Genomic DNA, 17,891 nt, shown 5'->3' on the forward strand with positions numbered 1-17,891 from the left:
GATGTGCTTATGTGTGCGAGCGTGTACTTTGTCTTTTGCACACCGCTTTCATTTCCAGTTTAGAATGTAGACGGCTCCCTTTTAATCAGTCTGCTAGTGCTATGGGAAATGGTGTCTAACAATGAGTCTTCCCAGTATTATTGCCCCCACCCCCCACCCCCACCATGGTTTCAGAAAGCTTCAGTCACCTCTTGATTTATATTAATTTTCCTTTCCCTCTTTTAGGTTCTTAAACTGAGAAGTCTTTAATCTGTGCTTGCTTAATAAGTCTTGGATAATTTCCTAGACTGCACTATTTTATTGATGCCAATTTGCCAAGAAAAAGGGCCGTGGGATGAGTGAGACTGTATATTGATTCTGGGTTTATTTGGGACTTTTGACTTAGCATTGGGTTTCATGATCATGACTCTTTTTTTAAATTGAAGTACAGTTGGTTTATAGCACTGTGTTTCAAAAGTACCACAAAATAATTAAGTTATGTATGTGTGTGTGTATATTTACTTTTTCAGATTATTTTCATTACAGGTTATTATTAGATATTAAATATAGTTCCTTGTGCTATACAGTAGATCCTTACTGATTATATGTTTTATATATAGTAGTGTGTATCTGATAATGTTAAACTCCTAATTTATCCCTCTTGGCCTTTCCCCTTTGGTAACCATAAGTTTGTTTTCTATGTCTGTAAGTCTATTTCTGCTTTGCAAATAAGTTCATCTGTATCATTTTTTAAGATTCCACTTATAAGTGATACCATATGCTATTTGTCTTTGTTCCAGTTACTTCACTTAGTATAACAATCTCTAGGTCCATCCATGTTGCTGCAAAATAGCGCTATTGCATTCTTTTTATGGCTGAGTAATATTCCATTGTGGACTTCCCAGGTAACTTGGTAGTAAAGAATCCACCTTTCAAAGCAGAAGACTTGAGTTCAATCCCTGGGTCAGGAAGATCCCCTGGAGGAGGAAATGCAACACACTCTTGTATTAAGGAAATCCCATGAGCAGGGGAACCTGGCAGGAAGGGGTTGCAAAGAGTTGACACAACTTAGTGACTGAGTAGCAACAGCAGACATAATATTCCATTGTGTGTGTGAGTGTGTGTGTGTGTGCGTATGTGCGTGCATGTGTGCGCACTTCCTGGGTAGCTCAGCTGGTAAAGAATCTGCCTGCAATGCAGGAGACACTGGTTCAATTCCTGGGTCAGGAAGTTCCCCTGGAGAAGGCAACAGCTACCCACTCCAGTATTCTGGCCTGGAGAATTCCATGGACTGAGGAGCCTGGCAGGCTGCAGTCCATGGGGTCACAAGGAGTCAGACACGACTGAGTGCCTTTCACATATATATGTATGTGTGTGCACACCACATCTTCTTTATCCATTCATCTGTCGATGGACAGTTAGGTACCTTTCCTGTCTTGGCTCTTATAAATAGTGCTGCTATGAATGTTAGGGTGCATGTATTTTTTCAAATTAGAGTTTTCATTTTTTTTCTAGGTATACGCCCAGGAGTGGGATTGCTGGATCATATGATAACTCTATTTTTAGTTTTTCAAAGAACTTTCCACAGTGGATGCACCAATTTACACTCCCACCAATGGTGTAGGAGGGTTACCTTTTCTCCATACCCTCTCTGACATTTATTATTTGTAGACTTTTTGATGATGACCATTCTGATAGGGTGAAGTGATACCTCATTGTAGTTTTGATCTGCATTTCTTTAATAGCAATTTGAGCATCTTTTCATGTACATATAAGAGCATCTGTCTGTCTTCTTAGAGAAATGTCTATTTAGGTCTTTTGTTCATTTTTTTGGACTGGGTTGTTTGTTTTTTAATATTGAGCTGAATGAGCTGTTTATATATTTTGGAAATTAATCCCATTTTGGTCACATCATTTGCGAATATTTTCTCCCCTTCCACGGATTGTCTTTAATTTTGTTTATGGTTTCCTTTATGCAAAAGCTTTTAAGTTTAATTAGATCCCATTTGTTTTTATTTCCATTACTCTAGGAGATGTATTCAAAAAATATTGCTGCAATTTACGTTAAAGAGTATTTGCCTATGTTTTCCTCTAGTTTTATTGGAGAAGGCAATGGCACCCCACTCCAGTACTCTTGCCTGGAAAATCCCATGGACAGAGGAGCCTGGTAGGCTGCAGTCCATGGGGTTGCTAAGAGTCAGACATGACTGAATGACTTCACTTTCACTTTTCACTTTCATGCATTGGAGAAGGCAATGGCAACCCACTCCAGTGTTCTTGCCTGGAGAATCCCAGGGACAGGGGAGCCTGATGGGCTGCCGTCTATGGGGTCACACAGAGTCGGACACGACTGAAGTGACTTAGCAGCAGCAGGAGTTTTATAGTATCCAGTCTTACATTTAGGTCTTTGATCCAATTTGAGTTTATTTTTGTGTATAGTTTTAGAGTGTTCTAATTCTTTCTTTTACATGTGGTGTCCGGTTTTCCCAACACCACTTTATTGAAAAGACGGTCTCTTCTCTCTTTATATTCTTGCCTCCTTTGTTGTAGATCAGTTGACCACAAGGCTGTGGGTTTATTTCTAGGCTGTCTATCCTGTTCCATTGGTCTATGTATCTGGTTTTGTGTGTGTGTGTGCCAGGACCATACTGTGCCGGTGCCAGCCAGCAAAGTCGATCAGGTCCCAAGAGTGTGCACGGCGGGGCTGAGAAAGGAAACTAAAGCAAGAGAAATCTACAACAAAGATGGGGTCGAGAGGTTCAGACACGTCTCCACGAAGGGACGCAGTCTGACACCAACTTTATTCAGCATCTTATATTTATACAGAAGAGTGTGAGAAAGACAAGACAGTTAACATTTTCTTTGTTGACCTATACATCTTACAAACAGTCACAAGAAATCTTGAGAGCATGGGAATGGCACCCTGTTATTATTTCTTACACCAGATAACATTTCTCTGTGCGTGAGAAGTTTGCACAGAACTCCAGGTGCCTGCAGTAAATAAGCGCCTAATCTCTGGGGTGGTGGGACAGAGAGCTATGTTTGCAAGCAAACCCTCAAGGACTGAGGCAGCTCCCAGAGCTGTGTCCTTTAGATAAAGGACCCTGTTCTCACGGGCAGCTCCCCGCATCTCCCCCTTTCTTTTTATATAGGCGCACGCTTATGTTCTTTTAACCGCAGACCATTTCCATAGATGGAAGCCTTTATCATCCATAGATCATCAATCAGTTTTTTAATTAAACAAGGTGCAAGAAATAAAAGTTAAAATTATTAAGAATAGTTCTCCTATGGCTGCTCCCAAGTACCATATACTATCGACGGTAGGTACATGTCGAAAAAGTTCTTTAACAAAAGACTCAGCTCTTTTTGCAACATCCAAATCAGGTCTAGGCGCATTTTCAATGTTCATTATTTCCTGATGTAGATGCAGCAAATCTAAGGAAATATTTTCATTATGCCAAATACCTTCTAAATGAGCTTTCACCTTATCCCAAGCAGTTATACTACCATTATATTTTTTGGAGGTAACACAGATCCATCGAAAATCAGCATGACATTGTACCCGTAATCTCAACTTTATACTTTGAACCTCTTCACCTAAAAATTTTACAACATCATAAAGGGCATTCAATCGATCTTCTAGCTTTTTGTCAATATTTTCTTGAGTACCCAGGGTAACGGATACATTTTGTGCCAGATTATTAACAAAAGTTGCAGTTTGCACTGAGTGTGCCAGGGTCAGGGCTGCAGTAATCGAGGAAGCAATAAGGGTTACCAAAGCTACAAATCCCAGAATTATTAACCCTATTCCCCTGCAATAACACATTAAAGCACCCTCTACTTCTCTCCAAAGTTTAAGTCCTCTTTCATCATACCCATTAATCTTTACAGGAACCATAACAAAAGCAGGCTGTCTTAAGACTAAAACCCTAGTTTGATTAGTAATTCCCCTAATGCAGTTAGTTAAGGTACAATTGTTACAAGTTACATCATAATTTCGTAACCCAGGTTGTATTTTTACAGATCCTACTAGTAAAGCATAAGGGTGAGGCACACATGCACGAGGGTACCTCATGGTGAGATTCCATAAATAACCATGTCTCACTTTCGATCCCACCTGAAGGTAGGAACCCTCACATCCAAGGGCAGCAGCTAATTTCCAGATTTCTGTTTGGAACACTTTAGAGCCGCCTAAATTCCAAATACGGGATGCAAAGTTTCTATTGTCCTGAGGTCCAGGGTTTTGGGCCGAGTCTGGAGACCAGTTCCACAATGACTCATTTGTCCCAAATATGTTATAAACCATAGCAGTTCCATCTCGACACAGTTTCCATGGTGCAGCAGTGACTCTTCCGCTTGTTCCAAAGTCGCAGAAAGGGATATCTGAAGGACCAGTTCCATTATGACGTTGAGGAGTTCCAGATTCTTTTGTTACTCCAGGAATATATAGGCTCCAACCACTGTCATGATCAGCATATCCTGACTCCCCAACAAAAAGACATCCTGTTGAATTAAAATATCTAGACAGACAGATAGGTAAACGATCAAACACTCCATGATAAGAAAAATTAACTTGATTAGGAATAATATGTTTATCTGAAAAACCACCCAAAGCTACAGTATCATTAGTGTATATGGGAATGGACCGACCCTCCCAGCCCACCGGTTGGAGAAGGGGAGGATCGGGAAAATAAGCCCAGTAAGCATTCGAATATTCTTTAGAATGTGCAGTATTAATCTGATTTAAGATAATTAATAAGGTTATCAGGAAGCTTAAAGGCGATATTGGATCGCCCTGCACAGCAACACGATTCTGTGTCTCTTGCATCAATGCCTGAAGTTGTTGCCGAGATGGTAATTCATCATGCTCTTGAATCGCCAATCTCTTCATCTGGTTTACTAGAGATTGTCTCCGCCGTGCGTACCAACCTTTCCGGCAGCCAGCGTGGCGCTTCGGCATCCTGTGGGAAAACACAAACATGCCCTCTTCCCCAGATTAGTACAGGATCTGGTCCATACCATTTTCCCACAAGTGGGTCTTTCCAAAAGACTTTAGGTCTTATTGTTTGCGCATCAAAATTCCAAAATCACTGTGCTGCTGAACGGCCACTTATATCCAATTGTAAAAAATTTAGAACAAATAAAGCATGGTTTAGAGAGTTGGAGGGGGTATTGAGACACAATTCCCCCTTCTTTACTTTTTGCAATTGGTGTTTGAGAGTTTGATGTGCCCGTTCAATGATTCCTTGACCTTGAGGATTATAAGGGATACCCGTTTTATGTGAGATAGACAATTGTGTACAAAATAGTTGAACATTTTTTCCAGTGTATCCTGGACCATTGTCTGTTTTTATGGTCTTAGGGGTTCCCATAACAGCAAAACATTTAATGCAATGAGCTATACAATGTTTGCTAGCTTCTCCAGATTGTAGAGAGGCATGTAAAAAGCCGGAGAAGGTGTCAATAGTAACATGAACAAATTTTTGTTTACCAAATTCAGGAATATGGGTAACATCCATTTGCCATATGTTGTTTGGCAACAATCCTCGGGGATTAACTCCATAATGGGGGACGCTAAAAAATTGAGGACATGTTTGACATTGCTTAACAATCTGTCTGGCAGCTTCTCGAGTAATGCCAAATTGAAGTCTCAAGCTATTACTGTTTTGATGGTGTAAGCTGTGAGAAGTCTTTGCCATTTGTTCCAATGAAGGAAATATCATACGTGTAGCTTCGTCAGCCAAAGCATTGCCTCATGCTAAAGGTCCAGGAAGTCCAGAGTGAGCACGAATATGACCAAAATAGCATTTATTAACTCTGGAACAAATTAAATGTTGTATATCATGAAAAAGAGTTTGAATAGTAGAATTCAGGGTACCAATAAATGGAACAGTCTCAATAGTTTTTAAGGCTCTTATGATATATTGACTGTCTGAATATAAATTAAATGGAGCAGAGATTTGTAATAGAGCCTGAAAAACGGCAAATAGTTCTACTTCTTGAGCAGACTTATAATTAGTACGCCAGGTGGTGGTATTGTCCTGTATAATCAAACTAGCTATTCCATTAGAAGAGCCATCAGTAAATACAGTTAGGGCGTCAGCAAGGGGCTGAGAAACAATAATTTTTGGGAAGAGAAATTGGTGATAGTGAGCAAATTGCACAATTTTATCCCTTATCTCGCTTTTGTTGTTGATACAGTACTTTTTTGACTGTCTTTTTTTGTAATGCTGCGGCCAAAGTTATGTCTTGAACGTACGAAGGGCCGATATCGGCACAAATCCGTACATAATCGGATAAGCCTCCCTTTTTTCTGTAAGGTCTCAAGGCAGCTTGACAAGGCGAATTGGCATTCTCATAAGCAAGCTGTTTAGCCAACACCATCCCCGCCTGCTCATCCCCTATCACTTTACCAATTGCCTCAAGCAGGCGGGCAACAAAATCCTGATATGGTTCATCTGGCCCCTGGCGAATTTTAGATACATCTTCAGTCTTTTTATCAGAATTTGGAAGCTTTTTCCATGCTCGTAGAGCCGCAGCACTAATCTGAGGGTAGGCTCCAGGCAAATAATTAAGTTGACTATTAGTGTCTCGATAATCTCCCCCTCCCACCATCATTTCATAAGTGGTGTTCAGTCCCTTGCCGGGAGCCGGCGAGAGACATTCCACTCGTGACAAAGGTCATGAGGAAGGAGGCTCGGCATACGCAAAGGCGGGATTGAGCCTCGGGAGTGCCCCCGGATATTCTCGAGCATCTACCCCCCAAAAAAACCAGAGTCTGCCTACTTTATTGCTTTGTGCTCTCACCTCTGACTTTACTGGGGGCTGTCCCCCACCACCATCTCACTCTCTCTGTCAAAGAGTTAACTTACAGCTCCAATTAATAAAGTTCCTGGGCAATTAGGAGTGTTTAAATCCAAACCCCTCAGATGGCTCTCTAACTCGCCTGACAAGTTTACCCGGACACCTACAGCTATGCATACGATTGTTTACAGTCTCCCAGCCTCCAGAGGCACGGGAAGCTTAAGATAGTCAAATAGCTTAGAGCCTCTCAGAGAATTAGAAACTGTCAGAATAAAACTAGTAAAAGATTTCATTGATGAGCCAATGTTTGTTGCCAAGTTTTCACATCCCCTGAATTGTATCCTTGAATGTGCATTAATTAATATAGTTGGTATGTAGAAAAAATAAGTAGTGGCCTTGGTGTTAGTAACTTTAGACCCTTAAGGTAGTAAATTCTTTCCTTTGTAAACCCATTACACATCCACCCTATAGGAACGTAATCTTATCTTTGGAAGATGGCGCCAAACCTTAAAATAATTACTCTTAGAGAAAATAAGTCTTTGTTGATAAGTCCTTGTCAAGAGTCATAAAATGTTAATAGGCCTCTGGCCAGAATGATGTAAATCACCTAAACCATTTGTATACGATAAATCTGCAGGAAAGAAACCCTGGTTTTTGATAAGCATCAAAGACTGCTGATTTTGCATCCCCTATTATCCTCTATGTGTAACTTAGGGTATAAAAGCCCCTGTTGAAAATAAAGCTATGGGCCTTGCTCACCAACGCTTGGTCTCCCCATGTCATTCTTCCCTTTAACTTCCAGCTGAGTGTCCATCTGGAGCGTGGATATCCTCTGCGACCATTTATTTGCCTGGGCTTCTAAGACCCACTCGAGAAGGTGTCTAAGGTGGGGCACCTTCCACTATTCGAGAGGGCGCCTGCAGCCTCCGTGGTCAGAGCTAACCTGGTGTCACGGGTTATATTGATTTTCTGTGTAAACCAAGCCACTCAGCTTCTTTTCTCCACTGAATTTTCCTACTGAGCTATCCTCATTCTATTACTCTTTATTATCTCTAATTAACATTTGAATAGGTCGCCTAGCCATCTCTCCTTCGAATACCCTGGATCAGCCGGGGCTGGACCCCGGCAGTCCCTGTCGCCGATTGATATCAGCTGTGATCCCTGCTCAGCAAACTCAGATTTCCATAGTAAATAATCTCCTCCAGATAAACAAGCCCGAGCAACCTGTTTGCAATCATTAGGTGGCAGATTTTGATTTCCTAAAGCCTCTATAATAGCCTGAGTAAATGGCGCAGTCGGGCTGTATTGTGCCCAAGCCATTTTTAACTCTTTAAGTTGCTTAAAGGGCAGAGATTCATAATACCTCTGCTGTTGAGCATTTTCAAATACTGGATAGATTCCTGAAAACCCGGGAATATGTTCTCCTTCTTCATTAGCTCGCTTAATCGCTTGTTGAAGAGGAGATAATAATATCTCACTTCTAATTTTTATGTTTTCACTGGGCAAAGAAGCAGGGATAGATATAAGCTCTCGCAGTTCTATGAAAGGCGGAGGTGGATCGAGTCCAGCAAGAACCGAGGGAGGATATGCTGGAGGCACAGGCTGGCTGGAGTGGGAGTCTCCCTGTGCATCCTTCTTTACTGCTATAACAATCTTCTGAATTAGATTCTCCAGCTGTTCTTCAGAAAGCCCTGAATGCTTTAATTCCCCTTTTCCCGAGGGGGATTGCATGTTAACCGTCATTTCCCAAGGCATATCCTCTCTATGGTACTGAGCCGCTTGTTCATTTAACTCTTCCTGTTCATCAGAGCTTAACACATCATCACTCCCTCCAGCCTTACAAGCTGTTCCCTCAGGCACAGCATAAAGCGGCTCAGGTGGAGGGGCAGAAGGCTCTGCAACTTCGGGTCCTGTGGAATCCCTGAGAGCCATTTGAATTTTATGCCCCTCATGTTTAGGATCCAGACAGTCTCTTATGAGAGTCCACAAAGAAAAAGCATCCACAGGAACACGATTGGGACCATGTAAGGAATAATATGTCTGCAATTGTTTTCCTACCTTTTTCCAAGTTTCCAGACTAACTGTTCCTTCCTCTGGAAACCAGGGACAAACCTCCTCTATAAAAAGTAAAAACTTCTCTAGCTGTAACTTATTTACATGAATTCCCCTACCTTTTAACATAGTTTTCAACATATGTACAAATAACTGGCGGCTATTGCCTTGTCCCATGATTTATTACTCTTGACAGTAACACTCCCTGCCCTTTTACTTTAATTAATTAGGAATTCCTTGTCACTTACTTCAATTTTGGCGGGCAGCGGCCATCGTCGCGCTCCGATTCCCGAGTCCCTGTTCGGGCGCCACCTGCCGGTGCAAGCCGGCAAAGTCGATCAGGTCCCAAGAATGTGCACGGCGGGGCTGAGAAAGGAAACTAAAGCAAGAGAAATCTACAACAAAGATGGGGTCGAGAGGTTCAGACACGTCTCCACGAAGGGACGCAGTCTGACACCAACTTTATTCAGCATCTTATATTTATACAGAAGAGCGTGAGAAAGACAAGACAGTTAACATTTTCTTTGTTGGCCTATACATCTTACAAACAGTCACAAGAAATCTTGAGAGCATGGGAATGGCACTCTGTTATTATTTCTTACACCAGATAACATTTCCCTGTGCGTGAGAAGTTTGCACAGAACTCCAGGTGCCTGCAGTATATAAGCGCCTAATCTCTGGGGTGGCGGGGCAGAGAGCTATGTTTGCAAGCAAACCCTCAAGGACTGAGGCAGCTCCCAGAGCTGTGTCCTTTAGATAAAGGACCCTGTTCTCACGGGCAGCTCCCCGTAATACTGTTTGATTACTATATGGTAATCAAGTCAAACTTTGTAATCTGTTATGAAGTCATGGAGTATGATTCCTCTAGCTCTGTTCTTTTTCAAGATTGTTTGACTATTTGAGGTCTTCTGTGGTTGCATACAAATTTTAGTTATGTGAAAAATAGTGTTGATAATTTGATAGGCATTGCATTGAATCTATAGATTGCCTTGGGTAGCACTGTCATTTTAACAACATGGATTCTTCCAGTCCAAGGACATGGTGTATCTTTCCATCTCTTTATGTTATCTTCAGTTTCTTTCATCATTGTCCTAATAGTTTTCAGAGTACAGCTCTTTGTCTCTTTTGACAGGCTTATTCCTCGGATGTCATTGCTTTTGGATCTACCCTTTCACTGCCGTAAGTGCATGCTGCAGTATGTCTTGGGACATGCTGTATGTTCCTCATAATTTAAAAAGAAATTGCAGTAGAGTTCACCCCATTTGGTGAAAATTTCTATTAATTTTGACAAGTGAATAGTCATGTAGTGAAAGTGAAAGCAACAGTTAGAACTGGACATGGAGCAACAGACTGGTTCCAAACAGGAAAAGGAGTACGTCAAGGCTGTATATTGTCATCCTGCTTATTTAACTTATATGCAGAGTACATCATGAGAAACGCTGGGCTGGAAGGAGCACAAGCTGGAATCAAGATTGCCGGGAGAAATATCAATAATCTCACATATGCATATGATGGAGAGGGCAATGGCACCCCACTCTAGTACTCTTGCCTGGAAAATCCCATGGATGGAGGAGCCTGGAAGGCTGCAGTCCATGGGGTCGCTGAGGGCTGGACATGACTGCGCAACTTCACTTTCACTTTTCACTTTCATGCGTTGGAGAAGGCAATGGCAACCCACTCCAGTGTTCTTGCCTGGAGAATCCCAGGGACGGGGGAGCCTGATGGGCTGCAGTCTATGGGGTCTCACAGAGTCGGACACGACCGAAGCGACTTAGCAGCAGCAGCAGCATGCATATGACACCACCATTATGGCAGAAAGTGAAGAGGAACTAAAAAGCCTCTTGATGAAAGAGGAGAGTGAAAAAGTTGGCTTAAAGCTCAACATTCAGAAAACGAAGATCATGGCATCTGGTCCCATCACTTCATGGGAAATAGATGGGGAAACAGTGGAAACAGTGTCAGACTTTATTTTTTGGGGCTCCAAAATCACTGCAGATGGTGATTGCAGCCATGAAATTAAAAGACGCTTACTCCTTGGAAGGAAAGTTATGACCAACCTAGATAGCATATTGAAAAGCAGAGGTATTACTTTGCCAACAAAGGTCTGTCTAGTCAAGGCTATGGTTTTTCCTGTGGTCATGTATGGATGTGAGAGTTGGACTGTGAAGAAAGCTGAGTGCCAAAGAATTGATGCTTTTGAACTGTGGTGTTGGAGAAGACTCTTGAGAGTCCCTTGGACTGCAAGGAGATCCAACCAGTCCATCCTAAAGAAGAACAGTCCTGGGTGTTCATTGGAAGGACTGATGCTGAAGCTGAAACTCTAATACTTTGGCCACCTCATGTGAAGAGTTGACTCATTGGAAAAGACCCTGATTCTGGGAGGGATTGGGGGCAGGAGGAAAAGGGGACGACAGAGGATGAGATGGCTGGATGGCATCACCGACTCGAAGGACATGAGTTTGGGTGAACTCTGGGAGTTGGTGATGGACAGGGAGGCCTGGCGTGCTGCGATTCATGGGTTCAGTCAGATACGACTGAGTGACTGAATGGAACTGAAGCTTTTATAATGCTTTTAATTCATTAAAAGAATTGTTACTTTTGTCATAACCTGTCCCTCCCTAGTTTTTCCCATCTTGGTTACCATCACCTCCATTCATCCAGTTACTCAGGCAAGAAACTCATTACTGTCTCTGTTCTCAACTTAGAAAATTTCCCATCAGAAAGCAGACATTCAATAAACGTTTATGGAGAGAAAGAGCACTTGGACAAACATATGCACTTGAATGTCTAAAATCTGATTGATTCGCACTGCTTTCATATCCTAGGTTGTAAAGGCTTTCTCATGAGCAGTCAATCTCAGACATTTGGCACGTAAAGCATGGGATGCTTTTTGGTGTGCTTCCTCGTGTTTAAGGTAGTTTGAAATAATCGACCATATTTTGTCATGCTGTAAGATGATATATTTTTCTCAATTCGTTGGTCCGTTGCTTCCCTTCACGAATAATCAATTTATTCAGTTGTTGCCGTGTACCAGACCCTGTGTGAGCCCTGGTGATGAGGACATGAACAACGGAGTTATCTTCTCTGCCCTCAGGGCGTTTGCAGTTTGGCAGGAGAGGCAGGCAGAACAAATGATGACAAATGTCCCTTGTCATGTTGGGGTGATGTATTATGGGAATGTGTCACGGGCAATGCTCAACTTAGCCTGAGATGGAATCAGTAAAGCCTTCTGGGGGAGGTGACGTCTGAGGCGATCTGAGAGCAGGGTGGCAGTGAGCAGGCAAAGAACAGGGGTGCATGTTTCAGACGGAGGGAACAATGTACAGAAAGGAGGAAGAAACGTTGCTTGTTAAAGACAAAACAGCAACAACCCCAACAATCTGGAAGAAGGCCTGAGGGGTTAGATCAGGGTGAGTGGATGGGAAAAGGGATGTGAAATGAGACCAAAAAAAGAAAAAAGCCAGCTAGAGCCAGATCACGGGGGCCTCAAAGGGCAGAGTAAAGATTTTTGGCCTTAATCCCAACAGCAGTAGGCAATTTGAGGGTTTATAAAGAAAGCAACACAACTGTAGTTTTCACTTGTAAAGTGGGACTTCGGCTTCAGTGGGGAGATTGATTAGAGAAGGTAAGAATGAATGCACAGGTGGACACCAGTAAGGTGACTGTGTTCAACCTGTTGAAAGTGAAAGTCGCTCAGTCATGTCGGACTCTTTGCAACCCCATGGGCTATACAGTCCATGGAATTCTCCAGGCCAGAATACTGGAGTGGGTAGCCTTTCCCTTCTCCAGGGGATCTTCCCAACCCAAGCATTGAACCCAGGTCTCCTGCATTGCAGGTGGATACTTTACCAGCTGAGCCACAAGAGAAGCCCAAGAATACAGGAGTGGGTAGCCTATCCCTTCTCCAGGGGCTCTTCCCAACCGAGGAATCCAACCAGGGTCTCCTGCATTGTAGGCGGATTCTTTACCAACTGAGTTACTGTTGCTAAGTCGCTTCAGTCGTGTCCGACTCTGTGCAACCCCATAGACGGCGGCCCACCAGGCTCCCCCGTCCCTGGGATTCTCCAGGCAAGAACACTGGAGTGGGTTGCCATTTCCTTCTCCAATGCATGAAAGTGAAAAGTGAAAGTGAAGTCGCTCAGTCATGTCCGACTTCTCACGACCCCATGGTCTGCAGCCTACCAGGCTCCTCCGTCCATGGGATTTTCCAGGCAAGAGTACTGGAGTGGGGTGCCATTGCCTTCTCTGAGTTACTGTTACTGTATCACAAATCCCTCCAAAGCTTAGCAGCTTACAGCAAACACCCTCATCGTTCGTGGGTTGGGATCCTGGCCCGGCTTGCCTAGAGACACTGGTTGAGGCCTCACAGGGCTATAGCCCAGGTGTCTGCCAGGACGATGCCATGTCTCAGGCCAATGGGAGGGAGGGCCACATCCATGCTCACTCATGTGGCTGTTGACCAGAATCAGCTCCTCTGGGACTATTGGACTAGGGACTTCTGGTCCTTGTGTGATAGTTGTTGTTGGAGGCTTCTGTTCAGTTCTGTGCCATCCAGGTCTCTGCGGGGCGGCTCTCAGCACAGCGGCAGCTGGATTCCTTCAGAACCAGCAAGTGAGAGAATGAGAAGGAAATGAAAGCTTGAGTAATCTTGTCACCCTCTCAGCAGTCAAATCCCATCGTGTTCACTGTGTTCTATTAGAGGTGGAGGGCGAGAGGGCCATACCACAGTATGAATAGCAGCGGGTGGGAGTCCCTGGGGGTTGTCATAGAGGCTGCCACCATGTGGCTGTTCCAATGATCTGACTCAGAAAGATGCAGTTTGACCTTGGGGGGTAGGAGATAGAATTGGCAAAACTTGATCATTGCTTTGGATATGGTGGATACAGAAATGAGAGATTTTAAAGACTGCAGATTTCAGGCTTGAGCTCCTGAGTTGATGCCAGCACTGTTCACTTGCAGTGACATCCTGCAGGAACGGAGAGATAAGTTCAGTTCTGGACATACTAGGTTTCAGGTGACTCTGTAGTATCTAATTTGAAAATCAGACAGGTGGTTCTGTATTCAGATTTGGAGCTCATAAGAAAACTATGGGTCAGATGATTGTTGTTGTTCAGTCACTCAGTCGTGTCCAACTCTTTGTGGCCCCATGAACTGCAACCCGCCAGGCTTCCCTGTCCTTCAGTATCTCCTGGAGTCTGCTCAGACTCATGTCCATTGAGTCAGTGATGCCATCCAACCATCTCATCCTCTGTTGCCCCCTTCTCCTCCTGCCCTCAATCTTTCCCAGCATCAGGGTCTTTTTCAGTGAGTCAGCTCTTCACATTAGGTGGCCAAAATATTGGAGCTTCAGCTTTAGCATCAGTCCTTCCAGTGACTATTCAGGGTTTATTTCCTTTAGGATGGACTGGGTGGATCTCCTTGCAGTCCAAGGGACTCTCAAGAGTCTTCTCCAACACCACAGTGTGAAAGCATCAATTCTTCAGTGCTTAGCCTTCTTTATGGTCCAACTCTCACATCCATACATGACTACTGGAAAGATCATAGCTTTGACTATATGGACCTTTATCAGCAAAATGATGTCTCTGCTTTTTAATATGCTGTCTAGGCTTGTCATAGCTTTCTTCCAAGGAGAAAGTGTCTTTTAATTTCATAGCTGCAGTCACCATCCACAGTGATTGGAGCCCAAGAAAATAAAATATGTCCCTGTTTCCCCATCTATTTGCCATGAAATGATAGCACCAGATGCCATAATCTTAGTTTTCGAATGCTGAGTTTTAAGCCAATGTTTTCACTCTGTTCTTTCACTCTCATCAAGAGGCTCTTTGGTTCTTCTCTTTCTATCATTAGAGTGGTATCCTCTCCATATTTGAGGTTGTTGATATTTCTCCCAGCAATCTTGATTCAGATGATAGAGCTTGCATTTGTCAGCATGGGAATGGTAATTAAAGTCTGTCTAGGTCCCTGGAAGTGCAAATTTCCCAAGAGACAAGAGGTCACTAGGAAAGGGGTGAGTAGACTCTAATTCTACCCTGGTTCCTGGATTCATCCATTCTACATATTGGAGAGAGAATAACATGTAATGAACATTGGCATAACATGTTACATCTGAAAGCAACACCCTGACCTCACTGGGTGTCATTTCCAGGCTGTAACCTTAGTTGTCCCTTCATGCTATTCCAGCCTGTTTCAGGACAGCAATGTCTGGGGTTATGCAGGGTGTGAGCGACTAGCAGCAGTCTGTGTTTAGTTTGTACCAGCGTACCAAGCTGACCCACCTATGAACCAGACCTAGCTACTTTCTTCCTCCACCACCAGATGGGTTCTCAGGTATTATATAACAGGGCCATTCCAAAATGCCCACATCTTGGAGCCTTTAGATCTTCTCCTTGGAACTCTAATGAGACTGTCCTGGTATCTTCACCTCATTTAACATGAAGCAGTGTCTTTGACACTTACGTCCTAAGAGTCATCTCAAAAATGCGTTAGAACCAACTCCAAAGCTTGAAGGAAACTGGAGGTGCCACTGAAAGAAAAAAGACCCAAAGCCAAGGGAGAGGCCCACAGACTGGTAAAAGCGATTTGAGGGGACCGGCAGACCACCCTTGATGTCTACTACAAAGTCATAGGGGCAGATGATGTGAAGAGAGTGTAGAGAGAAAAGAGCAAAGATTTCAGATAAAGCCCTCCCAACATGACCCCAGTAGTCAATGGTTAAGGAGAAGAGATTGCCAACAAATGAGACAGGAACAGAGTTGCATAAGAGATGATCCTCATGTAGAAAAAAGGGATCATTCCATTGAATTGGCAGGTGCTAAGTCTTTAAGTTAGCTGAGATCTCAGATGCCTTCAATGGATGTAGTGTCAAGCGACATTGATGACCTTGGTGAGAGCAATGTCAGTGTGACAGTGAGCCCAGGAACCAGGTTTAAAGTGAAGAGGGGAAGAGAAGAAAATGAAGCCAAAGTAAAAAAAAAAAAAAAATTAACACCAGAAAGAAGGAAATAGGATGGTGGATGGAAAGACTATGGGGTTATCTAGGGTTTATTCTGTATTTGATTTTTAAAGAAAAAAGTTTGCAGAGACATGAGCATGGCTAAATGCTAGTGGGAAGGAGCTAGGAGACATAGAGGGAGAGGGGAATTTTGGGGTGGGGGGAGAGAGAGAGGCAAACTGAGATTCTTTTGTACACAATTTTGGAGAAGAAAAATCTAGAAGAGAAGAGTTAAAGCCTGGATGGAGGGACTGATTTTGATGGGAAGAGGCAACCTCTGCTTTGAAACAGGAGGGAAGAGGATGGGAGAGTTTAGGGCTTTGGTGTGAGAAGCTGAAATTATATAATTTCAACCTGATGGCTTATTCTCCTTGAGTAGGAGTTAAGACCATTTGAGAAGAGTCTCAGGGTCAGAGGAAGTAGGAGGTATGAGGTTGGTGGACAGTGTCTAAAAGGAAGTTCAGCTAGTGTGCAGAAGGTGGACAGATGACTTCAGCAATGACAATTAGAGAGTGGTCTTGCCAGGTAACATGCAGCTTAGCAGGTCCAGGGTCAGCTCAGCAGGTCCAGGGTTGGCAGAGAATAGACAATATGTGTCTGAAGCATGGACATGCTGCCAATCCTGAGGTTCTTGGGAAACTAGAAAATAAGCAACTTTTACTAGAAGGGAAGTGGTATTAGGTTTAGTTAGAGGAAGATTAGAGGTTAGGTTAGAGGAATTTGGGTTTAGTTATGAGCAGGAAGTAGAAAAGTGCGAAGTTTGAGGTTGTGGAGTTGTTTGTTGTAGAGCTGGGCCTTCTAGAGGGAAAACCCAAAAGGAGCAAAGATTAGAGCACATATAAGGTCAGGGAGAGGGCTTCCCTGGTGGCTCAGAAGGTAAAGAATCTCCCTGCAATGCAGGAGACCTGGGTTCTATCCCTGGGTCAGAAAGATCCCCTGGAGAAGGGAATATCAATCCACTCCAGTATTATTACCTACAAAATCCCATGGACAGAAGAGCCTAGTGGGCTAAAGTCCATGAGGTCACAAAGAGTCAGACACGACTGACCCACTAATACCCAAGGTCAGGGAGAAGAAAACAGAACATTATACAAATAAGCTAACAAACAAAAATACTCTAAATTTTTTTTTCTGGTGTCTTTTAACCAGTGAAGACACTATTGTTTTCTACTCAACAGTATAAACTCTTTCTTAGCCAGTGTAGCCAATTCGGATGATTTGAAAAATTTATTTAAAATAAATCTTACCAGGAACTGAAGTTTATTAGTTGCTCAGGTCCAAACTAAGCTATTGGTTTTAAGGCTACATTCATGTTTGGGTATTAAAATACACCGTTTTTGCTGTGATGATAACTAAATATAATCATTTCTTCTTTCTATCCTTGACTTTACTCTGATATGACTGTTTTAAGATAATTTTTAAGTGATCTACTTTTTATTTTTTAATGCAACATATATAACTGTTCATCAAAAACTGGCTGCAGATATTCCGTTTCTATCTGGAGGCCTGTTATCACGAGTCTTTCAAAGACCATTTGGGTCAGTGAAAAGTGAAAGTCACTCAGTTGAGTTCCGCTCTTTGTGACCCTCTGGGCTGCAGCCTGCCAGGTTCCTCTGTCCATGGAGTTCTCCAGGCAAGAATACTGGAGTGTGTTGCCTTTCCTTCTTCAGGGGATCTTCTCAACCCTGGATTGGACCCAGAGAGACATACAAGTTTATGGAGAAGAGCAGCTATACCTTTATCTTTCAAAATCAGGGCATGTTTGCAGCTGAGACGTGTTCACTATTGTCAATTTCATACTGCATGAAACCTGAGTGTTTTGGAAAATAAAGAATGAAAAGTAGGTTGGATTGGAATTGTTGATAGAATGTTGTGCTTAGGGTCTCTGTAAGTAACTCTGTGTTGCATTCTTTAAGCAACAAGGTGCCCTAAACTCCTTGCTGATGGTGACTTTCACCATCAGAACTGAACTTCAGTAGGATAACTCTTGGCTGCTTTGTGGAAGTTGGAGTGAAAAGCGAAAGGCAGTGAGACTAGAGGCAAAAAAAAAGTGACATCGTCTAGG

General features: G+C 43.0%; 1 protein-coding gene across 1 annotated transcript; it reads right to left on the reverse strand.

Moving 5' to 3' along the window:
* Positions 1–2,732: 2,732 nt before the first annotated feature.
* On the reverse strand, positions 2,733–9,151 carry LOC129642289 (endogenous retrovirus group K member 13-1 Env polyprotein-like). Its single transcript, XM_055566829.1, has 3 exons — positions 9,084–9,151; positions 4,909–4,940; positions 2,733–4,499 (listed from the first exon to the last, which is right to left on the reverse strand). The coding sequence occupies exon 3, from the start codon at positions 4,283–4,285 to the stop codon at positions 3,212–3,214; it is 1,074 nt and encodes a 357-aa protein (XP_055422804.1). The 5' UTR covers positions 4,286–4,499; positions 4,909–4,940; positions 9,084–9,151; the 3' UTR covers positions 2,733–3,211.
* Positions 9,152–17,891: the final 8,740 nt, after the last annotated feature.

Source organism: Bubalus kerabau, chromosome 1, assembly GCF_029407905.1.
Source record: "Bubalus kerabau isolate K-KA32 ecotype Philippines breed swamp buffalo chromosome 1, PCC_UOA_SB_1v2, whole genome shotgun sequence".
NCBI lineage: Eukaryota > Metazoa > Chordata > Mammalia > Artiodactyla > Bovidae > Bubalus > Bubalus kerabau.